The 25,322-nt window shown below is 44.1% G+C and overlaps 11 protein-coding genes across 11 annotated transcripts; 8 read left to right on the top strand and 3 right to left on the bottom strand.

Moving 5' to 3' along the window:
- Nucleotides 1–415: 415 nt before the first annotated feature.
- V2V93DRAFT_356974 (P-loop containing nucleoside triphosphate hydrolase protein) lies at nt 416–4,484 on the top strand (the record flags this gene model as incomplete). Its single annotated transcript, XM_066908018.1, has 4 exons — nt 416–1,198; nt 1,229–1,303; nt 1,378–2,610; nt 2,679–4,484. 4 exons carry the CDS (start codon nt 416–418, stop codon nt 4,482–4,484), a joined length of 3,897 nt encoding a protein of 1,298 aa, XP_066768028.1.
- Nucleotides 4,485–4,704: 220 nt separating this feature from the next.
- Nucleotides 4,705–7,595, bottom strand: V2V93DRAFT_384341 (uncharacterized protein). Its single transcript, XM_066912215.1, has 2 exons — nt 7,107–7,595; nt 4,705–7,058 (listed from the first exon to the last, which is right to left on the bottom strand). The coding sequence occupies exons 1-2, from the start codon at nt 7,456–7,458 to the stop codon at nt 4,879–4,881; spliced, it is 2,532 nt and encodes an 843-aa protein (XP_066768027.1). The 5' UTR covers nt 7,459–7,595; the 3' UTR covers nt 4,705–4,878.
- Nucleotides 7,596–7,749: 154 nt separating this feature from the next.
- Nucleotides 7,750–9,779, top strand: V2V93DRAFT_364485 (armadillo-type protein). The gene has a single exon (XM_066908860.1). It carries the CDS (start codon nt 7,805–7,807, stop codon nt 9,695–9,697), a length of 1,893 nt encoding a protein of 630 aa, XP_066768026.1. The 5' UTR covers nt 7,750–7,804; the 3' UTR covers nt 9,698–9,779.
- A 395-nt stretch (nt 9,780–10,174) lies between these two features.
- Nucleotides 10,175–11,242, top strand: V2V93DRAFT_364481 (glycolipid transfer protein domain-containing protein). The gene is made up of 5 exons (XM_066908859.1): nt 10,175–10,360; nt 10,433–10,491; nt 10,558–10,676; nt 10,737–10,869; nt 10,937–11,242. Exons 1-5 carry the CDS (start codon nt 10,240–10,242, stop codon nt 11,099–11,101), a joined length of 597 nt encoding a protein of 198 aa, XP_066768025.1. The 5' UTR covers nt 10,175–10,239; the 3' UTR covers nt 11,102–11,242.
- V2V93DRAFT_364480 (C3HC zinc finger-like-domain-containing protein) lies at nt 11,152–12,587 on the bottom strand. The gene is made up of 2 exons (XM_066908858.1): nt 11,862–12,587; nt 11,152–11,802 (listed from the first exon to the last, which is right to left on the bottom strand). The coding sequence occupies exons 1-2, from the start codon at nt 12,544–12,546 to the stop codon at nt 11,252–11,254; spliced, it is 1,236 nt and encodes a 411-aa protein (XP_066768024.1). The 5' UTR covers nt 12,547–12,587; the 3' UTR covers nt 11,152–11,251.
- A 311-nt stretch (nt 12,588–12,898) lies between these two features.
- Nucleotides 12,899–14,117, top strand: V2V93DRAFT_389983 (uncharacterized protein; the record flags this gene model as incomplete). Its single annotated transcript, XM_066912381.1, has 4 exons — nt 12,899–13,025; nt 13,100–13,548; nt 13,606–13,866; nt 13,932–14,117. The coding sequence occupies 4 exons, from the start codon at nt 12,899–12,901 to the stop codon at nt 14,115–14,117; spliced, it is 1,023 nt and encodes a 340-aa protein (XP_066768023.1).
- A 2-nt stretch (nt 14,118–14,119) lies between these two features.
- On the bottom strand, nt 14,120–15,018 carry V2V93DRAFT_364477 (mitochondrial 54S ribosomal protein uL6m). Its single transcript, XM_066908857.1, has 2 exons — nt 14,371–15,018; nt 14,120–14,305 (listed from the first exon to the last, which is right to left on the bottom strand). Exons 1-2 carry the CDS (start codon nt 14,962–14,964, stop codon nt 14,252–14,254), a joined length of 648 nt encoding a protein of 215 aa, XP_066768022.1. The 5' UTR covers nt 14,965–15,018; the 3' UTR covers nt 14,120–14,251.
- Nucleotides 15,019–15,182: 164 nt separating this feature from the next.
- V2V93DRAFT_124992 (P-loop containing nucleoside triphosphate hydrolase protein) lies at nt 15,183–16,986 on the top strand. The gene is made up of 5 exons (XM_066906786.1): nt 15,183–15,360; nt 15,873–15,951; nt 16,008–16,205; nt 16,270–16,404; nt 16,472–16,986. The coding sequence occupies exons 1-5, from the start codon at nt 15,281–15,283 to the stop codon at nt 16,625–16,627; spliced, it is 648 nt and encodes a 215-aa protein (XP_066768021.1). The 5' UTR covers nt 15,183–15,280; the 3' UTR covers nt 16,628–16,986.
- Nucleotides 16,987–17,266: 280 nt separating this feature from the next.
- Nucleotides 17,267–19,026, top strand: V2V93DRAFT_364467 (uncharacterized protein). The gene is made up of 2 exons (XM_066908856.1): nt 17,267–17,489; nt 17,558–19,026. The coding sequence occupies exons 1-2, from the start codon at nt 17,346–17,348 to the stop codon at nt 18,980–18,982; spliced, it is 1,569 nt and encodes a 522-aa protein (XP_066768020.1). The 5' UTR covers nt 17,267–17,345; the 3' UTR covers nt 18,983–19,026.
- A 1,174-nt stretch (nt 19,027–20,200) lies between these two features.
- V2V93DRAFT_356965 (uncharacterized protein) lies at nt 20,201–22,280 on the top strand (the record flags this gene model as incomplete). Its single annotated transcript, XM_066908017.1, has 2 exons — nt 20,201–20,383; nt 20,451–22,280. 2 exons carry the CDS (start codon nt 20,201–20,203, stop codon nt 22,278–22,280), a joined length of 2,013 nt encoding a protein of 670 aa, XP_066768019.1.
- A 340-nt stretch (nt 22,281–22,620) lies between these two features.
- V2V93DRAFT_364459 (NADP-dependent oxidoreductase domain-containing protein) lies at nt 22,621–25,152 on the top strand. The gene is made up of 3 exons (XM_066908855.1): nt 22,621–22,798; nt 22,852–22,869; nt 24,172–25,152. Exons 1-3 carry the CDS (start codon nt 22,730–22,732, stop codon nt 25,084–25,086), a joined length of 1,002 nt encoding a protein of 333 aa, XP_066768018.1. The 5' UTR covers nt 22,621–22,729; the 3' UTR covers nt 25,087–25,152.
- Nucleotides 25,153–25,322: the final 170 nt, after the last annotated feature.

The raw sequence follows: 25,322 nt of genomic DNA, 5'->3' as shown, positions 1-25,322 counted from the left end.
TCGCTTTGCCGACCGCTATGCCTATCTCCGGCTTCTGACCCCGCTAAGCTAGCCTCATTGGGAAGATGATGGCTCAGGGTCCAAATTCTCACGATACAAGCAAAACAATGGAGCTCTTCGGATCCAATCTCTAGTCCCTCACGTCTCCTCTTCGCAGTGAATTTGCAAGAAGAAGGAAAATTTCTGGCTTGTGAGTATCATGCGAGGTCGATTGCGGTTTTTGTATTTGAATGCGAGTTTTTTCCGGTGCAGCAATCACCCAAGTATCTATAGCTTATTGTTGATCACTTGCGCCAAAATGCCGCTACGCTGATGGTGTCCCATATGCCATAAATTCAGCGTCCATTCCTATCAGCTCAACATTTTCTGCCATCTTCTTGCGACTGCTCCTTCCAAACCGACCGCTCCTGCAAATATGTCGTCCAGTTTCGCTGATAGCAGCAAGGAAAAGCCCGACGCTGTCCTCGCTGTCCCTGCTGCGGCTGAGGAGGATCTCATGGCTCATCTTCCTGAACACGAGGCTGCCATCCTTCGCGCCCAAATAGAAGTAAAGCCTGTTCCGGTCTCCTATTTGAAGCTTTTTCGATATGCTACGCCGTTGGATATTTTTCTCCTCGTCGTCGCTCATCTCTGTGCAATTGCCGCAGGCGCAGCTTTGCCCCTCATGAGCATTGTCATGGGCTCCCTCACAAAGACTTTCACAGACTACTTTTCCTACAACGGTTCCCCAACAGAGTTCTCGCACGCCATTAGCAAAAATACCCTTTACCTAGTCTATATCGGCATTGCGACTTTTGCTCTTATCGCTATTGAAACCGCTATCAACATTGATCGCGGTGAGGTACTTTCGTCCCGAATTCGCGAGCACTATCTTGCCGCCACTCTTCGTCAAAACGTGGCATACTTTGACAAGCTCGGCTCCGGTGAAATCACCACTCGTATCACTGCTGATACTAATCTTATTCAAGAGGGTATTTCCGAAAAGGTTGGCATTATTATCGTCGGTCTTTCAACCTTTGTTACGGCCCTTATCGTTGGCTTCATCAAGTCTTGGAAACTTACCCTTATCTTGTTCGCCATCACCGTTGCTGTCTTTAGTGGAATGTCTTTTGCCTCTCGATTCATGATCAAGTATTCCCTGCAATCACTAAATGGTGCTTCCGTCGGTAGTACAATCGTTGAAGAAGTATTTTCCAGCGTGCGTAACGCACATGCCTTCAATTTGCAGGATCGTCTGACTGGCTCGTACGATACTTTTCTCGCGATAACCGAGAAGGCCTCTATTAAGCAGGAGGCGGCTATGGTATGCTCTCTGCCATTGTCTTTTCTATTTATTTTTTTCCCTTTACATCGTCGCTAATGGCTGTCAAACTTCAGGGTTGTATAATCTCGTACCTCTGGATGTGTATATACTGCAACTATGCACTCGGCTTCTGGCAGGGCTCCCACTTTGTGTCAGATGGCTCTATCGGAGTTAATGCTGTCATTACCGTTCTTATGTCTATGCTTCTGGGCAACTTTGCCCTCAGTCAAGTTGCTCCCCACGCCAGAAGCATTACCGAAGCTGTCGCTGCCGCTTCTAAGATTTTCGCAACTATTGACCGTGTTCCTATTATCGACTCGACTTCTGAAGAAGGAGTAATTCTTGAAACAGTCAAAGGTGACATTGAACTCAAAGATGTCAAATTTATCTATCCCTCGCGCCCTGACGTCACCGTGCTCGACAAAATGAATCTTAAGATTCCGGCTGGCCACACAGTTGCACTCGTCGGCGCCAGTGGCTCAGGAAAATCCACTATTATCGGTATTATTGAGCGCTTTTATGAGATTCTTGGCGGCGAAGTTACTATCGATGGCCATGACATCTCCGAATTGAATACAAAATGGCTTCGACAGCAGATCTCCCTAGTTTCCCAGGAGCCAACTCTTTTTGGCTGCTCAATTTATGAGAACATTGCTCATGGCTTAATTGGTTCACCTTACGAAAATGCGTCTGACGACGTAAAGCGCAAACTTATTATCGAAGCGTGTGAGACAGCCAATGCATGGTCATTTATCCAGACCTTGCCTGAAGGATTAGATACAAACGTTGGAGAGAGAGGTTTCTTGATGTCCGGAGGTCAAAAGCAGAGAATCGCCATTGCACGCGCAATGGTCGGCAACCCGAAAATTCTTCTTCTCGATGAAGCTACCTCTGCTCTAGACACCAAGAGTGAAGGTGTTGTGCAGGAGGCGCTTGATCGTGCCGCTCGTGATCGAACAACCATAGTCATCGCTCACCGACTCTCTACAATCAAGGATGCTGATCTCATTGTTGTTATGTCTGAGGGTGTCATTGTAGAACAAGGCACTCATAACGAACTGTTGGATAAGCAAGGCATATATGCTTCTCTTGTTGAAAACCAAAAGATTGAAAAAAGGAAGAGCGGAGACAAAGAATCTGACGCTCAAATCTCTACCGAATCGGAAGAGAAAAAATTGGAAATGGGCGAAGATACTCGCATTCTTGATCTGGTTCGCTCCAAGACTACTCAGTCAATTTCTAGCGCCAATGCTAGACCGCTTGAAGTTATTGAAAAAAAACACTCCTTTACTTCGTCAATCAAAATGGTAAGATTCATTCTTTTTGATTTTATTTATTGCAATTTTTATTTATTTACAGTGTTTCTGTCTTGTAGATTGCAAGATTTAACAAGCCCGAAGTTACTTATACGGTGTTTGGTATCGTTTTTGCTATTATTAATGGTTTAGGCTACCCAGTTCAGGCAGTTTTCTTTGGCAAGTGCGTTGGTGCCTTCCAAGCTCTTCCTTCGCAATACGGTCACATGCGATCTCAAGTCAGATTATACGCTGGACTCTATTTTATGTTGGCTTGCGTTGAATTTATTGCATATCTGATTTCCTTGTTATCTCTGGCTATTGCTTCAAAGAAACTTGTGCGCCGAATTCGGCTCGAAAGTTTCCGTCAGATATTGCGACAAGACATCAGCTATTTTGACCGCGATGAAAATACCACTGGCGCCCTTACTTCTACTCTGTCGACTGATGCTCAGAATGTTGAAGGTTTGAGTGGCGCCACATTTGGACAGATTTTAAATTCGGCTACAACTGTGGTTGCCGGACTCATTATGTCGATTGCTATCGGCTGGAAGCTGGGTCTAGTGTGCGGTGCTTGTGTTCCTATTGTGGTTGGTAGTGGTTATCTCCGATTTCATCTACTAGCGAAATTTCAGCAGCGAGCAAAGAAGGCCTACGAATCATCTGCGTCTTATGCTTGCGAGGCAGCTTCTGCTATCAGAACTGTGACTTCCCTTACCCGTGAAGCAGACGTCTATGGCAAGTACAAGCGTGAGCTGGATGCCCAAATCAAAGACAGTCGGATTGCCACCTTACGTTCTTCTCTGCTCTATGGTATATCTCAAGGTGTATCATTCCTAATCTCCGCGCTCGGATTTTGGTATGGCAGTACTCTCCTCAAGACCCACGAGTACTCTACTGTCCAGTTCTTCATTGTCTTTATTAGTGTCATTTTTGGCTCTCAGTCGGCCGGTGTCATATTTGCTTTTGCCCCTGACATGGGTAAGGCTAAGCAGGCTTCTCGGAACATTCTCCGTCTTTTTGAATCGGTTCCTCTCATCGATTCGTGGAGCACAGCTGGCGCCACGCCCCAAGATGTTATTGGTGACATTGAGTTCCGTGACGTTCATTTTCGATACCCCACTCGACCCGAGGTTCCTGTTTTGCGTGGACTTGATCTCACTATCAAGAGTGGTCAGTACGTTGCTTTGGTGGGTTCGTCTGGATGCGGAAAGAGTACTGCGGTTGGTTTGATTGAATCTTTTTATCTTCCTTCGCATGGTCAAATCTTGTTGGATGGACAAAGTATTCATGATTTCAACGTTAATGCTTATCGCGAGTATATTGCTCTTGTTCAACAGGAGCCCGTGTTGTATGCCGGAAGCATCAAATACAACATTAGTCTAGGAACTTCTAGAAACGTTACCGACGAGGAAATCTTCGAAGTGGCTAGAGAGGCAAATATTCATGATTTTATCATGTCTCTCCCGGATGGATACGATACGCTTTGTGGTTCGAAAGGTGCCTTGCTTAGTGGTGGACAAAAGCAACGTGTTGCAATCGCCCGTGCTTTGATTCGCCAGCCTAAAATTCTCTTGCTTGATGAAGCCACCTCAGCTCTTGACAGTGAGTCTGAAAAGGTTGTGCAGGAGGCGCTGGATAAGGCTGCCAAAGGCCGGACCACTGTTGCTGTTGCTCATCGTCTTAGTACCATTCAAAACGTAAGTTACCCACTTCAAAAAATTTTTGAAGAAAGTGCAGCTAATACTTCTCTTATTGTTAAGGCCGATGTTATTTACGTTTTTGAAAATGGAAAGGTTCTCGAGTCTGGTACCCACCAGCAGCTTTTGGCGAACCGCTCAAAGTATTATGAACTTGTTCAATTGCAAGCTCTTGAGCGCAACTAACTTTTTTCTCGTTTTTTTTCCTTGGATCCTATTTACATAATTAATTATACTCAAGTACTATTTTCTGTCGTGTCTCCTTATCTATGACTCACATGATGGTCACTTGTAATGTCTTCTTGTAATTGGTGCCTCTATTTTGTTGGAATGTTGCATTCCTCTTATAGGATGCTGATGGAGTTTTTGATTTGTGTATATTTGTAAAGTGGCTTTTGCTCATTTGTCTAGAAAGTGTATGTAATGATCATAGATATTTTGTTTAATCAGTACCCAAAATTTCGAAATTTCGATACAACGCCAATCCCTCATTAACATATGGTATAATACAACGCCTAATGAAATATATATACAATCAGCATAACATAGCTGAGATGAGCACGAAATCCCTCATCGACATCTACCTATATACAATATCCGGGCCCAAATTTAAAGCAACCCTCAAATCATAAATACCAGCTAGCACCTCTTGAAGTTCATGTGGCGGGGTTATTTTCTTCGTCCATATATATGTCAGTTTCATAATATCGGGCCAACTAATTGGTCCTGGAACCCCTTTGCCTCTCAAATGACTAATCTCTAATAAATCTCCGGAAAGAGTGACTTCGAGAGCATTTGTGAGGGTCGTGCGTCGCATTAGTGTCTGTGGATATGCTGGGACGTACTCTCTTGGTACACCAGGCGCGACAACATTCGAAATTTTACCCCCCATAACCTTTTGCTTCTGCAGAGCATTGATTGCGATCTGGTGCAGAAACATCTCAATATAGTCGTCGCTGAGAGGAAATCCACAATTCTGCTCACAGAATTCCATAAGAGGTAAGCAAGTGGCGATATCTCCACTATAAAAAAATGCTTGAAAGACTTTTTTGAATAAGTTCATGTCATTCTCAAAAGTTCCGCTTGTTAACATATTTAGAAAAGTTTGTCGTAATTCAAAAGAAGAAATTTTAGGGGCATTGGATAATTCTTCTTTCTGTTTGGCATCGAGTTTCATGCAAGTCAAAGACCTGGCTCGAAGTCGTTGAATACGACTTAATATCGTCCACAGTAAAACATGCGTGTGCTTGTCTGGAAGTATGCCATCTGATTCGGCATTTTGTAGCATCCGGTAAACGTCTAGCGCTTGCTTGTATTGATGATCATGAAGGGCATCTGATAGCAAAGCATTAAACATAGAAACAGAAGGTTTCAGCTGTAACTTTCGAAGGCGGGAGATAAATTTCATCGCTTCTTTATCTGCCCCTCTAATCAGATGGTACTTGATGAACAAACTGTAATGTTCGGTAGCAAGAGGACATAACTGGATATTTTCCGTCGAATCTTTGGTGCGCTGAGCACTCCAGTCTGACTCTAACTCTTCGAGAATATCATATGCAATGCGATACTCGCCATTCCATAAAATAACCCGAAGAAGATAATATACCATAAATGTCGTGGGTCTAAATCCCAGCTCGCGGCTCCTTTTAAAGTAAGAGACGGTCTCTTCGACACGGCCAAGTGTGCAGAATCTCTTCATTGCGAGTTCATAAAATCGCAGAGAGTTTGCGTTATCTGCAGTGTATATGCTAGCTATATCCAGAGCTTCAACGACTCCGCTAACATCAGCAGATCGTTTGACGCCTTTGCCGCGAATACTACTCCCCGTTTTATAAAACACTTTATCTACCTCATCTTTGGACAGACGATCAACTAAAACGAGAGCAAACTCTCCATCCAATTCTCCACCAAGAAGCTCATAGTCTTGAATGATTGACTGGCTGAGTTTGGGGTTACCAGTGTCAAGAGCTGATTTTCCACAAGTAATCAAATGCCAAAGAATTTCAGAGCGACATTTTTTTGATTCCTGTTCGTCATCCAGTTTTTCTTCAGTTGCTACATATGACTGAATCATATCTTTATATACCCGCTCTGCGCCAGCCATATTTCCAACTTCGCATAGCTTGACGAAAAATTTAGTTCTGATACGCGGAGACAGTTTTCCCGCAAATTTTTGCAATGAACGGGCTGCTTCAGCCGCTAATTCAAGTTTTCCTTGATCAACGAAAAGCGAGATCCTTAATTCCATCCACATGATTTTGGACTGCAAATCAGCGTCTTCTGAAGGATAAAATCTCTGCCATATTTGAAAAGCTTCGGAGAACCGGTTCGATCGACCAAGAGCAGCAATGTAAATACTTAAGCTATCAAGCTGCAAACAGTCGTCTCTTCTGTTTTCAAAAAATAAATCTCCGACGAGAGTAGCCATGTAATGCCGCTGCTTCGTTTTAATAAAACGGGTCATATTGAGTAATTGGTTAAAATCTTCCGCAGTAATTTGCAATGATATTTGGTGACTGACGGAACCTGGGATTTTACTACTCATAGCATGTCGAATTATTTGCCAGATTTCCTGAGACCGCGTTGGATTTAGTCGAATTTTCTCTTTCTTCGACGACTTGATAGATGTATGAATATATTGTCCGATTTCAGAAGGTTCAAATTTTTGCATCAACCTGAGAAAATTGTCGGTATTGATAGTTGATGAAATTTTTGAAAATTGAGAGGAGGCTTCTTCTTTGTCGATAGCGAGTGAATCGTCTGCAATTGTTAGAAAAAATTGAATTATATAGAAGCACAACTTCTTACCTGTAGTCACAAAATTGTTCTGGTCGTAATTTTCAATACACTCAGCAGCTCTAAAGCCTGATTTGTGGCCTGATAGATTAGAAACAGCCTCTAGATCTTCAAACTGCTGACGAGCGCTACGACAAGAGAATACGCTCTCCTGCTTCACTTCGTTGACACCAGTATTTGATGAACTTCGATCTACTGCTGGCTTGCTGGCTATGAACCTGGCAGAGCGCTGCGCACCCTGTCTGTCAAAAAAACCAAATCCGCAGAAATACGACTCTAAACCCCCAGTATCGCCTTTATGCAGCTGGCGATATCGTCCTGGGCCAAACGACCAAAGTGGTCTTGCAAAGGTAGATATTCGCATGTTAGCCGCCGATACTTCACCAAGCAGTTCGCACTGTCGTACTCAGCAGTAGCATTATAACTGTTACCGTAAATGTAAGTGGCGCTTTATTCCGAGAGATTATAGAGTGTATAAATGATGCCGTATACCGTGCTGTCAGTTTAAAATGTCTACATTTTTATAAAAGTCCCAAAATCTCCCAACGTCGATGAGCACTAACTTCAACAGTTTTAAGGGTTTTGTAGGGTGCGGCTGAATTTATGTTAGATTGCTCTCTCGACGCGTATACCGTGAACCCGCAATTTATTTGAAGCAGTGCTGAAATCATAAATATTAAGACAGTAGGCAATTATAATGTATTCGAGCAATGTGTGGTAGCCAAGCCAATTCTCTGAGTGAGATTTTGCCGGATCTAGGCAGTACCGATCCAACTTCACAATCGCGAGCAGTAGCTGTCCTTCGATTAGCAGGACTTCTGCAGAATGACAATACTGGCAGTACAAGATCGGATCTAAAATCATATCTCAACGATCTACTTGAGAAATTCAATGACAAGTCTTTGATTTTGGCATTTTCGATCATGACGACGTTATTCCATATCGATACGCGATTAGCTGGCGAGATATTTGTCAGTGCCTCTAAATCGACTAATGAACAATTGATATCGGGAAAGCAGTTGGCGAATGCTGAAGTTTTGGAACAGTTACTCAGTATGCTCTCCGCTGCTTGTGTTGACAAGAAATGCAGAACTGAAGTGGAAACCAAATATGCAAAAGCTGTGACTTCTGCTCTGGAAAGCCCATCAGCGTCGCCGTCAGCCCAGGCCCTCGCTGCGTCAATATTGGTAAAGCTAGCAGCGACTCCTAGACCACCGTCGACAACAGCGGATAAAAATCAAGAGGAGCAACTGCAGTCAGATTTGAACGTTTTATCTGATTTATTACGAGATATTGTTATTTCGTCAAAAAGTGTGGACTCAAGTTTTACGAATGCACTAGAAGGGCTTACATACTCAAGTCTTAATGCTACTGTCAAGAAAACATTGATCGACGACATTCATTGCTTGCAGATTCTTTTATCAGTACTGAAAGATAAATCTCCAGTGTCAGCTCCGCCATCATTGGTATATGGAGTGTTGACTATACTTCAAAATCTAACTGCCTATCCTGAAGTTTTGTCGAAAGAGAAGGAACAAGTCGCAAAATTAAAGAAATATGCGAACAATGGGAAAGACTCAAATGTTGAAGAGGAGAAACCGGAAGACATAACAAAAAGATGTAAAGCGCTGCTTGATCTAGGTATCATATCATCGCTAGCATCGTGTGCTCCCGCTGCAACTTCAAATGGCCAAAAAGTAATTGGAGCAATAATGAAAAGTCTGGTCACTGAAAAGCAATATCGACCACTTATTATGCAACAAGGTGGCATTTCTGTATTGCTGACTATCCTAAAACCAGCAAGGAAAACACCGGTTACTAGTTCATTGGGCGACTTCAAAATTCAAGCCGACGAGCAGCCTAATTACGACGCAGCAGCCGCTTTATCGCGTCTTTTGATTTCCGTAAATCCTACCCTCGCGTTCTCGTCTCGCAATTCTCCTGCGGCGGCTGTGAATCCACTGTTAGGACAGATTGACTTGATCTCTGAGGGCACCACGTTGCTAGATACATTCGAGGCTTTACTTGCTCTCACTAACCTTGCATCCATGGAAACTGGCTCCGTCGGTGACGTCATTACATCGCGAGGCTGGGAAAAGATCGAATCCTGCCTGCTGTCGGATAACAAACTGATACAACGAGCGGCTAGTGAATTAGTGTGCAACCTGTCAGGATCACCAGAGGCGGCTGCCAAATACTTGGACAAGGACGACAAAGCTCACACGAAACGATTGCGCATTCTTGTAGCTCTGGCAGACTCTGAAGATCAAAAGACACGAAGCGGGGCGGCTGGTGCGCTAGCCATATTATCTCAATGGGCCCCAGCCGGCGACGTGTTTCTAGAAAGTGAGCAAAATCTGAGAGGAATTTTACATATACTACAGGACAAAGATCAGGATGTTCTCATCAGAGGCTCGGTCTGTGTAAACAATTTGCTAAGCGGAGCTCAGGGAAATTCCACTGTTGCCTCCGCCGCGAAGGAGATTAGAAGGGCTGGAGGTTTGGATATTATAGAAGAGGCTCTAAAGAATAAGAAGCTGAATGGTGAAGTTAAGGCTGCGCTTGATGATTGCAGGATGCGAATTTTGTCTGTATCTCCTTAAAATGTATTTATTTTTATATAAATCTTGATCTAAGCTTCTTTGTTTTTTCATTGAAACAAGAATATATGAATTGCTACGAGAATATCAATAATGGTTTACAGTATGAAGTATCAGAAGACTTCCATTCTGAGAGCTACAGTGACGCGCAATTCTAAAACTGGGTGGCAAGAACCGGGAGTCTCTGGCGCCAACAAAAAAATTTCCAGTTCCAGAAATAACCTGTGCTGTGTGTAAGTTCGAGACAAAATTTATATTGCAGTTCACGTGAATAAAGCAGCTGATATGGCAATTATGATACTGCTTTAGTTATCATTAGTCTTATATTTACCAGTATGTAGTAGCATACTTCTCAAAATATAACACTTTAGTTGGTGAATGTACTTTAGAAGCTCCTCGCGACAGGACGCGCCTTAAACGAATAGAGTTCAGATCGTGCGCGCGCCGCGTCCCTGTCGAAGCCACACATGAACTGGTGCCTCTTTCTTTTCTATTTCAATTCTTTTTTAAAGTATTCCTAGTATTTTGCAAAGCGATTGTTAGTCATGTCGGGATCTACTTTTTTTACTACTATGAAGCGGTCTTTCGCTGATGTCTCGGTCGTGGATAATAAAGTCAACACTACCGAGTTTCTCGAGGCTGCAGAGTCGCTCGTTTCGCTTTTTGGTGCGTAATATTTTCTGAAATTGTTCTACAAAGTAATTGGAAAACCTTCTAATCTCTTTTGTGTGTGTATAGATCTCTTGGGATCAGCGGCATTCAGTGTTGTGCAAAAAGACATGACGGGCAATATCAAGGTACACAATCTATTCGTTACTACTCTCTGGTGTAGCCTTTTACTAAATTAATTATCCACCTTTTAGAAAATCAGAGATAGGCAGACAGCTAATCCTGCGACTTCTGGCTCTCTCCAGGACATTGTCTTATCTGAGAAAGTGGAAAAGACCAAGGCTGCTACCCAAGGACTTTTATGGCTTACTCGGTTCGTCGTTCAACTAGTTCTTTTTAGATGGTTTACATCCTGACTTTTCTTGATTTTCAGTGGTCTGCAGTTCACAGCTGTTGCTCTGCGGAAAAATGTTGACTCTGATGAAGAGCTCACTGAGAGCTTCACCAGTGCCTATAGCGAAACCTTGATCAAGTTCCATAGTATAGTGGTTCGACCCATATTCAAAGTGAGATCCAAATCGGCCTTAAGAGAGGTTTTGAAATAATTTTGGTGCTAACAGTACAATGCAATAGCTGGCGATGAAAGCGACTCCCTACAGAAAGGATTTCTATGCAAAGCTTGGCAGTGATCTTGCTCAGGTAAAGGAGCAGTTACTGGCTTGGCTTGCTGCCCTTGAGAATATTGTAAAGATTATCCAAGATTTTTACGCGTCTGGTAATTACGGAAAGGGGCTGTAGAAGGCGCTAGGAGTATATTGTCCGATTTATTAAGATAAGATGGTTTTGGATTTGGATAGAGAACGGTTTCTATTGTGGTTCAGTTTGTTTCTAAACCTTGTTTTCATATATCATACATTAATTTTCCTTTCTTGAAACTTCCTGCTATTGCTATTTTCGTAGACCAGGTTTTGGCCTGTATATATACAATTCACGAAGACGCTCCACTCGTGCCCTGCGCTCGCTATCTTGTTGGTCCTCAGTGGATGCATTATTCTCATCTGACTCGTCTTCTGTCTGATCATGCTGAATGACTTGATCTTCTATCTTTGTACTGTCTGTAAGGATAGAGAGCAAGAGACGCCATGCGGGATTTGGATCTCCAGAGATCCAGGGGCAATAGTCGCGGTGTTGGCCGCTCGCATCAAATGTTATGGTATTAGTATTAGGAACTTCAATGGCTGAGAAGCAGTCAGCGCATCCAATTGTGTTTGCATCCACATTCCACCCAAACAGTGCTAGCTGAAATAAATTATCGCTAGTCATATCTATACCTAGTCTGGAATAGTAAAATGAGACAACTTTGGAGTCAACTGCTGGGCGCTCAAATGATAGCTCTAAGCGGCTTGTAAGAGAAGGCAAATATGCACGCTTCAGCCTCGATATGAATGCCTGGCGCATGCCTTTTAGGTCGAGTACAGACGATAAGGCATATAATTTTTCTGTGTATAAATATCGTCAGTGATTATCGTAAGAGGTCGAGTCATAAATTTGTCCATACCATCACAAACACGCCTCCTCCATAAACAAGTATCTTTATGACCCCTCCTTGCTCGTGTGATCTCCGCGGCAGGTCGTGTTTTCTCGCTGCGTATAGCAACCAAATCCAAACAAAATTTCGCTTTACACAGCTCGCATTGGACCGTGTATTCTTCATTTTCACAGCACTTCCAGCCAGCGCGCGCCCAGGTCAAAGGTGATGTAGCTGATTCGGCGGGTTCATAGCGCCAGTTACTGCGATGCGAGGAAAACGAAGAGAGTCGGGCCAATAGTGCATCTCTATTGAAAGGACTATATGCTGGAAATTTCATGTGCTTTTCGACAATATGGCTGTGTATAGATCCGTCGCTAGCAAAAATTGATAACAATGGTTTTGATTGATTCTCAGTTGTCCACACTGGCTCGTATCGCAGAAACGAATGAGAGAGTCGTCGCTTATTTTGTTTTTCAGCGCGTTGCCTCTTGAATCTCTTTGCTGGTGAAAATGTGGATGCTTGGCCTGGTGACTTGATGGTATTTCTGGTTGCCTGAGAAGATGCTGTGAACGGATCGATGATGTCGATAATGTTCGCAATTCTACGTTTAGCTTCTAGTGATTCCGACGCAGGGTCTGCAGACATGGATATAGGACTCGATTCTGATGGTAATGGCGATTGTATTGTCATATCTGGCATCTTGTTGCTCATGGTCTCAAATATATAGATATGTTGATGAAATTGATTTCCTCGATTATTTGATTGTGCACTAATGACGTGAGGCTCGCGAGCACAAGCAAAAAATAAACCTGCTTCTAACAAATAATACCAAGCCCACTTCTCTTGTATGCGTCAATACCGCGGACTAATACTTATTCTATTTAGTATTCTCAGCTGTATGCTATTTGGTCCCGTCATACAGTCTCACTCGTTTACTCGGTTATTTGCCCAGCGATTTAGTCAGTGCCCTTCCCGTTCTTATTTTCAAAACTGGTTTAATTCCTCAGCGTCATTCGTTTATTTTCAGTCTACTTCTCATATCTTATCTTCGTCGGAATCAACAATGTCTTATGCTAAAGAATTGAGAATTGCCCAGCTTGCTGTCGAGCGCGCGTGCAAGCTGACGAAGCTCGTCGCTGAATCGCAACAAAGTGGAAGCGTATCAAAAAGCGATCACTCCCCTGTCACAGGTAAGAACGCTACTACGTATCTTAATAAAAAAAAAGGCCATAAGAAATTTAATTAACACAGATTATATGTCTAGTTGCCGACTTTGGAGCTCAGGCTGTAATCATTGGCGCGCTGCAGCACGTTTTTCCAGAAGACCCGGTTGTTGGCGAGGAGGACTCTTCCATCCTCCGCGAGGATTCTACTCTTCGCGAGAGAGTCTGGTCACTAGTTCAAGAGAGTTCCTCTGCCGATTCATTTAGCAGCGAGATTTCTACAATTGAGAGCGAAGAGAAAATGCTCGAGTATATCGACTGGGGAAAGTTCGAAGGTGGCTCTGTACCACGTATGTGGGCTCTTGACCCTGTCGATGGCACAAAGGGATTTCTGAGAGGGGGTCAGTTTGCGGTATGTCTGGCTTTAATAGTTGACGGGAAAGTCGTGGCTGGCGTCATTGGATGCCCCAATCTGCCCATCGATCCTGCTGAAGTGAGCAAGGGATCAGGCGTGGTGTTTTCAACGGCTAAGGGCGAAGGAGCGTACTGCGTAAGTACCTACCCGATATGTATAGATTTGCAAGAAGTGCTAATTAGAGATGTACAGCGCGTCATTGGCTCTCCATTGGAATCTGCCAGCAAGATAGAGATGGCGAGTATCCAAGACACAGAGTCAGCTTCATTCTGTGAGAGCGTCGAGGCTGGTCATAGTTCTCACGGACAGCAGGCTGAAATCGCAAAACTGCTTAAAATTTCTAAGCCATCTGTGCGTATGGACTCACAGGCCAAGTATGCCAGTATCTCTCGAGGAGATGGAGATATTTATTTGCGCTTGCCTGTTAGTGCTACGTACGAGGAGAAGATTTGGGTAAGCTAGTTTGATTTACAAATTTTTGAGTCAAGTGCGTCAACAAGACTAACAACAGTAAACAGGACCATGCGTCTGGAGAGCTGCTTGTGGCCGAAGCCGGCGGAGTTGTAACGGATATGTATGGCAAACCGCTCGATTTTACAAAGGGCCGTACGCTTAAAAACAACAAAGGTATCGTAGCCGCCTCAAAGCAGATTCACGATAAGGTACTAGACGCGGTGCAGAAAGTACTTGTTGAGAGCAAATAAATGGACATGTACATAATACAAGCGGTATATAATATAGAGCCATTATGATTTCAAAGATCACTTTGGAAAGAACGTATATACAATGAGATATAGAAATAAAAGAAATATGATACAAATAAATAGAATGCAAATGCTTATTTAACGGACTTGCTCTTCAGCTTGATAGTCTCGTTGTTCATATAGATACCCTATTGAAGAAATGACGTTAGCAACCGTGCTTATTTAACCAACAAACAACTACTCAATCACTTACCTTGCCCTTATAAGGCTCTGGTGGTTTGAGGGAACGAATTGTAGCCCCAAACTGAGAAACAGCGTGCTTGTCCGGTCCCTCAAGCAGTAATCGAGTAGGCTGAGGGCAAACCGCGGTTATGTTTTCAGGAAGATCGAATACTGTTGCACCGGTTTGACCGACTTTGACGCTGACTTGGCGACCACTAGGAAGAAGTTCGGCACGGTAACCGGTGCCGGAGAAGGTGAGAATGACTGAGTGGCCCTGGGTGACGCCAGTGACATGGTTTTGGATGAGCGAGCGAAGAGTTCCCCACATCTGCCGCTGTTGCTTCACGGTCGAGTCGGCTACACGGACCTCGAGTTGGCGGCCGGAGTCCACCAGCTCAATATTGGCAAATGGAGGGATCTGGACTTTTCCGACACCCTTTGGGCCGGTGATGTGGAGGGCGACGGCGTCAGTGTCGAGGTTGCGATTGTGAAGGTCGAGGGCGAAGGAGACCTCAGTCGGGACATATATCGGCGCGGAGCCGACGTGCGAGGGCACGCGAGCCGAGGCAGAGAAGCCACGCCGCAGAATAATCGCTGCGGAGCGACGCGAGCACAGCATTTGCATTGAGCGACGAGCAGGTGGAGGCAATCTTCTGATACTACCGCTGATAGTACTGCTAACAGTATTGCACGAGGACTACCACGCAAGAAAAAGTTTGCGCACAAGTGCACTGCCGCATGGCTCTGCGGCTGCGGCTGTGCGAGTGGCAGTGGAAAGAAGGGCGCAGGATGTGGCGGTGTGGATAGAACGCGCAGGGGCGACGACCACTCGCCGCTCTTCTCGCTCGCTCTCTTCCTCTTCCCAGTATCCCATCCCCATCCTCTTTCCTCCTTCTCCTTCTTCTTTCCTCAGCTCTATTTCTTTTTCACAAGCTGCAGAAATGGTCAAGCAGATCAGCGATATTCGCCGCAAGCTCGTCATCGTTGGTGACGGTGCCTGTGGAAAGACTTGTCTTCTCATGTGCGTTATTTCGTTTGTTTTCATGCCCTCCCCGCGTGCCGTCCCTCCGCCATCGGCTGTACTCCAGCTGCTTCTTTGCGACTATGGTTGCTGACGGAGTGGTTTAATTGCCTCCGGCTTCCTCTTCCTCGTCATCCGGTCGCTCCTAGTGCGCAGGGCGTAACAGCAAGCTCGCAGCAGACGCGAGGCATTACTGTTTTTCACGTCTTCGCGATCGCTTCACTCCCCAGCCATTGGCCATCCTTGCTATCAACCGCACTGAAGCTGTCATCTGTTCATTGTACTAGGGCTTCTCTGTGCTTGTGCTCTGTGACTACTACAACCCTCTGCAGCCTGCTCTCGCAGCTGACAGAAGAATGTCTGTGACTTGTTGACGCCGCACTGAATTTGGGCACGGGTGCCTTAACACGGCGCTGCGGTGTGCCACTGGTTTGAAGCCGAGACCTCTGACGCGCGAGGAGAGCATCTTCTTATGTTTCAATATTATTATGCTAACATTGTTTTTTTAAAAGTGTTTTCTCAAAGGGCACTTTCCCTGAGGTAAGCTCGCGTCCTTTGCTCAAACGGCCACATATCTTTTTTTGTTTTTTTGTGTATTTGTGTTTTGAAACACATACGCCATATCACACTGTACTTACTCTACTCAGGTCTATGTCCCCACCGTGTTTGAAAATTATGTCGCCGACGTCGAGGTTGATGGTAGACACGTCGAGTTAGCCCTGTGGGATACTGCCGGTCAGGAGGACTACGATCGTCTTCGTCCTCTTTCCTACCCCGACGCGAATGTCATTCTCATCTGCTTCTCAATTGACTCTCCTGATTCTCTTGACAACGTCCAGGAAAAGGTGTGTTATTATATTTTAGTATTTGCAGTTTGATTGATTGTGTGCTGACATCATTTTGTCATAGTGGATTTCTGAGGTTTTACATTTCTGCCAGAACCTCCCGGTCATCCTTGTTGGCTGCAAGAAGGATCTACGGTTTGACAGCAAGACTATTGAGGAACTCCAGAAGACGTCCCAGCGACCCGTCAGCCCAGAGGAGGTATGTTCATTAGTCATTTGATTGTCTTGTATTGAAATTCTAATGAGTTTTCTTTTCTATTTCGCAGGGCCAAGCTGTTGCGGATAAGATTAACGCCATCAAGTATCTTGAGTGCTCTGCGCGAACACACGAGGGTGTTGCCGAGGTCTTTGAGCATGCTACTCGTGCCGCTCTTCTTGAACGTTCAAGCAAAACTCGGAAGCCAAAGTGCACCATCTTGTAATATAATTATGTGTGTTAGAAAGCGTCTGCAGCATGGTCAGCGTAGAACAGTCTTTTGCAGACTTGGCAACAAGAGGCAATGGAAGAATTATATTAGCTTGAGCTCCTGTTTATTTCGCCTAGACCATTTTACCTTTGTCTAATTTGGGTTCATGAATTTGTTATTTTCTTATTTTAATCAATTTTTTCTGCTAAGTTTAAGTTTGTTATTTTGTTGTTTGATGCTTATTGAATGCCTTTGCTCTTTTTTATCAATTAAATATGTTTTGTCGCTATTCTATTACATTACACGTCTTCTTTTATCGGTGAATTCTCAAAGTATAAGTTTGCTTTCTTTCACGTCTTTAAGTCTATAATATGAATGATTGTTGTATTGCTGACTGAATTTAATTGTGTGCTATCACTTTTATTTCGATCTCAACTCTGAGCTGTGTCTATACTGATATTATTCGGCCTACGTGCTGCAAAGTGGCAATGATACTGTATAATGATGACTGTGTGCTAACCGACGTAGTCAAAACATGCTCATTAATTTGGTGCTATTGGTACGTTTATTATATTTCCAGAATTGAGTACTTAAATCCCCAGAATAAATTAGACTTTTGCTTGCAGTCTGTATCCAGAACTGATGCTCGTTGCTCCTTTTACGTCCTCTGAGATCCAAAGACATTACTGGTCCTAGGCATCACATAAACAAATTTGCTTTTTTTTTTCTCAAGATGGACGAACGCGGACCGCCAAGAGTCAAAAACAAGGCTGCTGCTCCTTTACAAATCAGCGCCGAGCAAATCCTTCACGAAGCTTACGAAAGTCGAGAATCGGCACTCCAAGTTCCCAAGCAGCGCATTGCAGACCTTGAAGAGGTATGCTTCATTCTACTATTATCTCTTTCCTATTACTAGTTTTAATACTCTTCTTAATTTTTGTTTAGCTTCACGAGTTTCAGGGACGAAAACGTAAAGAATACGAAGATGCTCTCAGATGGAATCGCCAAAATATCAACCAGTGGATTCGCTACGCTCGATTTGAATTAGAGCAGAAAGAATATGCGAGAGCACGCTCTATTTTTGAGAGAACGCTGGAAATTGCTCCTACGGATGTTCCGTTATGGTTAAGATATATAGAATCCGAAATTAAGGAGCGAAATATCAATCACGCTCGAAATCTCTTTGACCGGGCTGTTACTCTACTCCCTCGCATAGATAAATTATGGTACAAATATGTGTCTATGGAAGAAGCTCTGACAAATGTTACTGGCACAAGACAAGTTTTTGAGAGATGGATGGAATGGGAGCCAGAACCACAGGCATGGTTGAGTTACATCAACATGGAGAAACGATATGGCGAGATCGAGCGAGCAAGATCAATATTTGAACGATTCACTATCGTCCATCCACAGTCTGAAAATTGGATAAAATGGGCTCGCTTTGAGGATGAGTATGGCACGCCGGAAAATGTACGAGAGGTGTACGCTACAGCTGTTGACTCACTTCGTGCCGCTGGCGATGAGTTTGTGGATGAAACGTTACTAGGAAGCTGGGCAAAGTATGAGACCCGACAAAAGAATTTTCAGAAAGCTCGAGAGATATATAGACTTGGCTTAGATACTCTTAGTCGGGCCAACAGTATGCGACTATATAACGCATACAGTGCTTTCGAAAAACAATACGGCGAAAGGGAAGGCATTGAAGATGTAGTCTTCAAGAAGCGCAAGGTCAAATACGAAGAGCAAGTTCATGAAAGCCCCAGAGATTATGATATCTGGTTTGCGTACCTTAACATGGCAGAAGAATCATCAAAAGATACTGAGGAGATCAGAGATTTGTATGAACGGTCTATCGCCAACGTGCCTCCTACTGCCGAGAAGAGACATTGGAGGAGGTATATATTTCTATGGATCAAGTATGCTATTTTCGAGGAGTTGGTCACAAAAGATTTTGATCAAACTAGGGAGGTATACAAGGCTTGCCTAAATCTAATTCCTCACAAGAAATTCACATTTGCCAAAATATGGTACATGTACGCTTGTTTCGAAATAAGGAGAAATAATCTTGCTGTTGCTCGCAAGCAGTTGGGAATGGCTCTTGGAATGTGTCCCAAGCCCAAACTATTCAAAAATTACATTGAGCTTGAAATGAAACTGCGAGAGTTTGATCGGTGTCGCAAAATTTATGAAAAGTTCTTGCAAACTTTTCCTAAATATAGTCAAGCTTGGCTTGACTATGCTGAATTAGAACAAATGCTTGGAGATGAAGATCGGGCCAGAGCGATATTGGAATTGGCAATGTCGATCCCTGGCATTAATCTGGATCAGGAAAATAATGAGGAGGAAGAACAAGAGGAGGTGGAAGAATAATTGTAACTATTTATTTGTACAATATTATTTATTTTATATTCATGTCTATAACATGGCAGGAATTTATCATACTCTATCTGCTACGCCTTGTCGGGCTCGTATTGCAAAGTCTTGCGTTATCCAGACATGAGTGAATATATATACTTCGTAACGCATATATCCCCGATGTGTCCCCAATATACCCTAAACAAAACCAGAACCTATATCTCTCGATCAAAAGCATTATTTTACAAGCAAAGAAATATCTATCAGTCTATGACTCCTCTGCCTTCTCCGCAGTCCGTTGTGCCTCTTCGAATCGTCGCATGGCGGCTTCGGCTTCAAGAAATGCGTCGTCTGTCAAAATGCCGTCCATTTTACTTTCGATATTATCAAGCATCGCTTCCAGTGCCTAACAAATAAAAAAAAAATCAGCCTAAAATTGCAGTAGTCGGTATTGATCTATACACAGACTTACGCGCGCGGCACTCTCTGCTTTTCTAATTTCTTCGTACGCTGAAGCCAGGTCAGTGGTACTGCTTCCAGGCGATGAAGCTCCACGAGATGATATTGGCTCCTCAGAGGTCATACTTATAGCAATCGGCCAGCAATAAGTAAAAGCAATATCCACACAACTTGGATAACTGTAAGAATGCAGGAATTATTAGTGTGTTTAAATTGGCGAGTTAACGCTGGCGCGATACGGTTTCTGGTATATTTTTGATTAGTTGGCTGCTCTGAGCAGGGTGGATAAGAAGTAATCAATGTCGAGATAACCGACCCAAAATAGTGTACAGGGCGATGAGAGGCTGAAAAGCTTAGTACTGGGGTCATTACAATCATACCCATAATAGTGGATATTAGCTGGTAGCGATAGCATTCTTTAATTCTGGAAGGGATTTACTAATTACTAAGCAGATATAGCTACCTCGGCATCTTCAGTCACGTGTGGGTAAGACGCGCGACCCCACACGAGATCCGAAGTCAGGCGGATCGCTTTGAAGCTCGGCCCGAATACTTTTATACATCACTTGAGGTCTTCTGTATAGCTCAGATTTCTTGTTATTATAGCATATATCTTTTACAGTTGCAAGATCAAGAGAACGGGTGTTTTCTACTTCTTCCTGGCATTCCGATTAACGCAGTCTCTTCTGTGACGTCAATACCGAGTGTTCTCTTTTCGAACGTTCTTATATATTGTCAAGCATTTGTACGCTTGAAAGTATTCCGTGGCACACTATGTCTGGAGCAGAGTGCTCTGTTGGGCGGAACCCTCTTGCTCAGTTTACCAAACATGTGGGCGAAGACCGGTCGCTTCAGCGTGACAGACTTGCTGGCCATGGTGGTGGTATAGGATCCTCTGCACCTGGCTCAGGCATGCGAACAGATCATGCGCGGCCTATAACTGCGGCAGATAGAGAGGTGAGTTATTTGACTGCCTAGAACTGTTTCCTATCAAAGCGCTACTAACAATTTAATCTATCTGCAGTTAATGTCACGATTTGACGCTTTGAATTTGGATAATACATTACGCAACTCCCCTCTTCATATGGAACTCGAACGACAAGTTCGGCAAGTTACCAGAGAAACAGGACTTACACAGCCTGGTCCATCATTTATGCAGCTAAATTATGCGGCCATCTCTAGAACAGCAAATCGCTCTGCTTCTCCTGCTTCGAGAGAATGGACTACCGAGTTCAGCCCGCAGAACGCAAAGTGGCAAGCTTCGCCGCAGCCACCGACTAGTGGATGGGCGCCTGAATTTTCAGCGTCTGTTACAGCGGCTGGAGGACCTATAATGAGTAATTACAATGAAGCGCCCCAGTGGTATAATAGTATGGGAAACCCAATGAGCCGGCCCATGGGTGGAATGTACAATCCTATGATGATGGCGACGCCTACAATGTCGATGATGACGCAGTCCCCAAGCAACTTCCAGCAGCAAGATAAAGGTAAAGGAAAGATAGTTGAGCTGGACTCGGCTGACTGGGAGCAACAATTTCAGTTTATCGAAGATCAAAATACAGTGATCACTGAATACAACGAAGCAACCGCAGACCCCGTTGCCACCGAGAGAGAAGACAATAAGCACGTCTTACGCGATGCGTACAGCGGTGAAACGATTGATGAGACTTACGAAGGAGACTTTGAGAATATCTGGCGAGGAATCCAACAGCAGCACCTTGAGGATGGAACTGCATCTGAGATTGGTCACCAGAATAATCTGGACCCTACTGTACAGAATCTCTTTGGAAACGACCGATTTTTAGATGCTTCGGAAATTGACAATCCTTTTTCTACGCGCGATGAATCTGAACTGGTCATGCCGTGGGATAAAGACTTTGAGGAATTCGCAGCTTCTAGGACAGATTCCGGTGACTACCAGTACGAAGTTGAAAATCATTTCTTGGAGGAGGATACGTCAGATCCATTTCTCGAAGGTGTGCGAATCATGGAATCTGGAGGGAATTTGAGCGAGGCTGCTCTAGCTTTCGAAGCTGCTGTTCAGAAAGACTCACGGCATGTTCAGGCATGGAGCCTTTTAGGCGCAGTACAGTCGCAGAATGAAAAGGAGGATCCTGCAATTCGTGCACTTGAGAGGGCAGTCCAGCTAGACCCCGAAAACGAATCGGCTCTGATGAATTTGGCAGTTGCCTATATCAATGAAGGATATGAGAATGCCGCTTATGCAACACTGGAGAAGTGGATCGCTACTAAATATCCTGATATCGTATCTCAGGCACGCGGACAAGCTCCTCAGCTGGCCAATTTAGACATATTTAGGCTACACGAACGAGTTACTGAGTTGTTTATCAGAGCAGCCCAGCTTTCTCCTGAGGGAATGTCCATGGATGCTGACGTGCAGGTCGGACTAGGGGTATTATTTTATGGTAGTGAGGAGTACGATAAGGCAGTAGATTGTTTCAATGCTGCGCTGAGTGTTCGTCCTGATGATCCTTTACTGTGGAATCGATTAGGCGCGACGTTAGCTAATTCGCGCAGATCTGAAGAAGCCATTGAGGCTTATTACAAAGCTCTGGAGCTAAGGCCCTCATTTGTGCGAGCGCGATACAACTTGGGTGCTTCATGTATCAATATTGGATGCTACAAGGAAGCAGCTCAACACCTGCTCACGGCGCTTGAAATGCACCGGGTGCCAGGAGGTCGTGCTAGTACTCTTGATGAAGATATTCTAGCAAATGAAAGTACAACTTTGTATGATACATTACGCAGAGTATTTTTAGCCATGGACAGGCGGGATTTGGCAGACAAGGTAGTTGCTGGTGTCGATCCGTCGATATTCAAGGAGGTGTTTTAGCTGAGGTGCGAGCGATGAACTGTTGAGTTATCTGGTTAGGGAAGAGTCAGTACGTTGTGTAAACGAATAATAATCATAGTAGCTCAAGGTATCAGTCCTTGTCTCGGCCTTTACAATTTGCTTTCCATCACTACTTTCCAAGTCCACGAACGGATGAAGTTTCTGAACTCAATTATTTAGTTATAAGAAATGATTATTTTTTCGGTTTGCACATGACAGTAAATTCGAATTGTAAATCTCAAGTAATAACATTGAGATTTGTCTCAACGGAGTTAACTATGCTTAAACGGAGCTACAAGGAGTTAAGTTTTAAAACTTAATTGTCATAAATGCTGACACTACGATCTGGCTTATATAGCTGTCATGTTTCATACACTTGTCTGTTTCTTATATCGTTTGCAGATATCCATCTCCAATTGACTACAAGCAGTATCTGTAACTCATTTACTATGTCTTATCCTACTATTCTGCTTGGATCGACGGGTGAGGCCGTCACTGCTCTCGGGTTCGGCGCAATGGTAAACACATAATGGTCTGCTTCTGATCCGACCTTACTAATTCTATTGCTTAGGGAATCTCTGCTTTTTACGGAAATAGACCGTCAGAGGAAGATGCATTTAAGGTACTCGATAGAGCCATTGAACTAGGTGTTACATTTTGGGACACTGCCCATATTTACGGAGAGAATGAGGCTTTACTTGGCCGCTACTTCGCTTCGCGAAAGAATCGCGACCAGATTTTTCTCTGCACCAAATGTGGTGTTCACCAGACTGGTCTTATTCCCGATGGAAGTGCCGAGTTTGTCAAAGAACTCTGTGCTGAGTCTTTTAGACGCATGGGAGTCGATAAGATCGATCTATTGTATCAGCACCGCGTCGACCCCAAGACTCCTATCGAAATCACTGTCGGAGCCATGGCCGAGCTCGTAAAGGAGGGAAAGGTGAAGTACATTGGATTGTCTGAGTGTTCCGAGGCGACACTTCGTCGTGCACATAAAGTCCATCCTATCACCGCTGTTCAGATCGAGTACTCGCCATTCACTCTTGATGCCGAGCACAACGGTCTCATTGCCGCTTGCAAGGAACTCGGAGTTACTGTTGTCGCATACTCTCCTTTATCTCGAGGATTTTTGACTGGTGCCTACCAATCCATTGATGACTTCTCGAAAGATGATTTTCGTAGATTTGCTCCGCGTTTTTTGGGTGACAATTTCAAGGCTAACCTCGTACTTGTTGACCAACTCGCCGCTTTCGCCAAGAAGAAAGATTGTACTGTTGCACAGCTGACTTTGGCATGGGAAATTGCAAATGGAACGCTACCTATTCCTGGCACTACTAAGCTGGCACGTCTAGAGGAGAATTGTAAGGCTGGGTTTGTTAAATTCTCAGAGGACGAACTTAAGGAGCTTCGAGAGATGATCGAGAAGGCAGACATTGCTGGGCCTCGTTATCCTGAGGCTGTTAATGAATCCGGTCTTTTATTTGGTGACACTGTGGAGTTGTAATGTATATGATTGCTGCTCATATCCGTAGCACTTGATTATAGGCTACCGATGCAATATACTGGTAATCAAAAAGTTGCTCAGAAGTAGTGTAACTCAACTGGCTGTAGTTTCCCGCTGACAGAAATCAGTCGAGCCGCACGGCTTATCTTAAGATCGAGAAAACGCCTTGAAGATGCTGCGCGACTGCAAACCTATATATCAGGAACAGGCTCAATTGCAAGGCAAAACAATATAACACTATGTCATATCCTACTATTATTCTTGGATCGACAGGCGAGGCTGTGACCGCCCTTGGATTCGGAGCGATGGTGAGTCCAATTATCCCGACGAGAACCCTGACAACTAGCTTCCGTTAACTAACAGCTCTAGGGGTTTTCTGCATTTTATGGCGGTAGACCGTCAGAGGAAGATGCATTTAAGGTACTCGATAGAGCCATTGAATTAGGTGTTACATTTTGGGACACTGCCCATGTTTACGGAGAGAATGAGGCTTTACTTGGCCGCTACTTCGCTTCGCGAAAGAATCGCGACCAGATTTTTCTCTGCACCAAATGTGGTGTTCACCAGACTGGTCTTATTCCCGATGGAAGTGCCGAATTTGTCAAAGAACTCTGTGCTGAATCTTTTAGACGCATGGGAGTCGATAAGATCGATCTATTGTATCAGCACCGCGTCGACCCCAAGACTCCTATCGAAATCACTGTCGGAGCCATGGCCGAACTCGTAAAGGAGGGAAAGGTGAAGTACATTGGATTGTCTGAGTGTTCCGAGGCGACACTTCGTCGTGCACATAAAGTCCATCCTATCACCGCTATTCAGATCGAGTACTCGCCATTCACTCTTGATGCCGAGCACAACGGTCTCATTGCCGCTTGCAAGGAACTCGGAGTTACTGTTGTCGCATACTCTCCTTTATCTCGAGGATTTTTGACTGGTGCCTACCAATCCATTGATGACTTCCCGGAAGACGATTTTCGTAGATCCGCTCCGCGTTTTTTGGGTGACAATTTCAAGGCTAACCTCGTACTTGTTGACCAACTCGCCGCTTTCGCCAAGAAGAAAGATTGTACTGTTGCACAGCTGACTTTGGCATGGGAAATTGCAAATGGAACGCTACCTATTCCTGGCACTACTAAGCTGGCACGTCTAGAGGAGAATTGTAAGGCTGGGTTTGTTAAATTCTCAGAGGACGAACTTAAGGAGCTTCGAGAGATGATCGAAAAGGCAGACATTGCTGGACCTCGTTATCAGGAGGCTTACGCAAAGTCCGGACTTTTGTATGGTGATACCGTAGAGTTGTGAACTACAAACGTTTACTAGTGGATAGGTAAATCTAATCTAATTATATTGCTTTTTGTTACATGTAATAGTACGAATTAATCTGCATCAAAAATAATGGCATATTCTATGCTGTATATCCAAAATGCCATCACTGCCCCTTCATATTTTGATTCTGGTTTCCTTTTAAGAAAAAAATGCAACGACCTCCTTCCAAATTCTATATGTCAAGCCATAAACGTTCCAACCATATAAATGAC

This window comes from Kockiozyma suomiensis (assembly GCF_038497685.1).
Source record: "Kockiozyma suomiensis strain NRRL Y-17356 unplaced genomic scaffold V2V93scaffold_2, whole genome shotgun sequence".
Classification (NCBI taxonomy): Eukaryota; Fungi; Ascomycota; class Lipomycetes; order Lipomycetales; family Lipomycetaceae; genus Kockiozyma; species Kockiozyma suomiensis.
The sequence above is the reverse complement of the archived record's forward strand: the minus strand, read 5'-3'. Positions and strand labels throughout refer to the sequence as shown.

Excerpts from the sequence above, each read along its gene's own strand:
- V2V93DRAFT_384341 (XM_066912215.1), bottom strand. The coding sequence starts at position 7,458 with ATGCGAATATCTACCTTTGCAAGACCACTTTGGTCGTTTGGCCCAGGA. Across the intron at positions 7,059-7,106 it reads GAACAATTTTGTGACTACAG|ACGATTCACTCGCTATCGAC; the intron begins GTAAGAAGTTGT and ends TAACAATTGCAG.
- V2V93DRAFT_364485 (XM_066908860.1), top strand. The coding sequence starts at position 7,805 with ATGTGTGGTAGCCAAGCCAATTCTCTGAGTGAGATTTTGCCGGATCTA.
- V2V93DRAFT_364481 (XM_066908859.1), top strand. The coding sequence starts at position 10,240 with ATGTCGGGATCTACTTTTTTTACTACTATGAAGCGGTCTTTCGCTGAT. Across the intron at positions 10,492-10,557 it reads ACATGACGGGCAATATCAAG|AAAATCAGAGATAGGCAGAC; the intron begins GTACACAATCTA and ends TCCACCTTTTAG. Across the intron at positions 10,870-10,936 it reads TGGTTCGACCCATATTCAAA|CTGGCGATGAAAGCGACTCC; the intron begins GTGAGATCCAAA and ends ACAATGCAATAG.
- V2V93DRAFT_364480 (XM_066908858.1), bottom strand. The coding sequence starts at position 12,546 with ATGAGCAACAAGATGCCAGATATGACAATACAATCGCCATTACCATCA. Across the intron at positions 11,803-11,861 it reads GAGGAGGCGTGTTTGTGATG|AAAAATTATATGCCTTATCG; the intron begins GTATGGACAAAT and ends ATTTATACACAG.
- V2V93DRAFT_364477 (XM_066908857.1), bottom strand. The coding sequence starts at position 14,964 with ATGCAAATGCTGTGCTCGCGTCGCTCCGCAGCGATTATTCTGCGGCGT. Across the intron at positions 14,306-14,370 it reads CAGAGCCTTATAAGGGCAAG|GGTATCTATATGAACAACGA; the intron begins GTAAGTGATTGA and ends TTTCTTCAATAG.
- V2V93DRAFT_124992 (XM_066906786.1), top strand. The coding sequence starts at position 15,281 with ATGGTCAAGCAGATCAGCGATATTCGCCGCAAGCTCGTCATCGTTGGT. Across the intron at positions 15,361-15,872 it reads GGAAAGACTTGTCTTCTCAT|TGTTTTCTCAAAGGGCACTT; the intron begins GTGCGTTATTTC and ends TTTTTTTAAAAG. Across the intron at positions 16,405-16,471 it reads GACCCGTCAGCCCAGAGGAG|GGCCAAGCTGTTGCGGATAA; the intron begins GTATGTTCATTA and ends TCTATTTCGCAG.
- V2V93DRAFT_364467 (XM_066908856.1), top strand. The coding sequence starts at position 17,346 with ATGGACGAACGCGGACCGCCAAGAGTCAAAAACAAGGCTGCTGCTCCT. Across the intron at positions 17,490-17,557 it reads GCATTGCAGACCTTGAAGAG|CTTCACGAGTTTCAGGGACG; the intron begins GTATGCTTCATT and ends ATTTTTGTTTAG.
- V2V93DRAFT_364459 (XM_066908855.1), top strand. The coding sequence starts at position 22,730 with ATGTCTTATCCTACTATTCTGCTTGGATCGACGGGTGAGGCCGTCACT.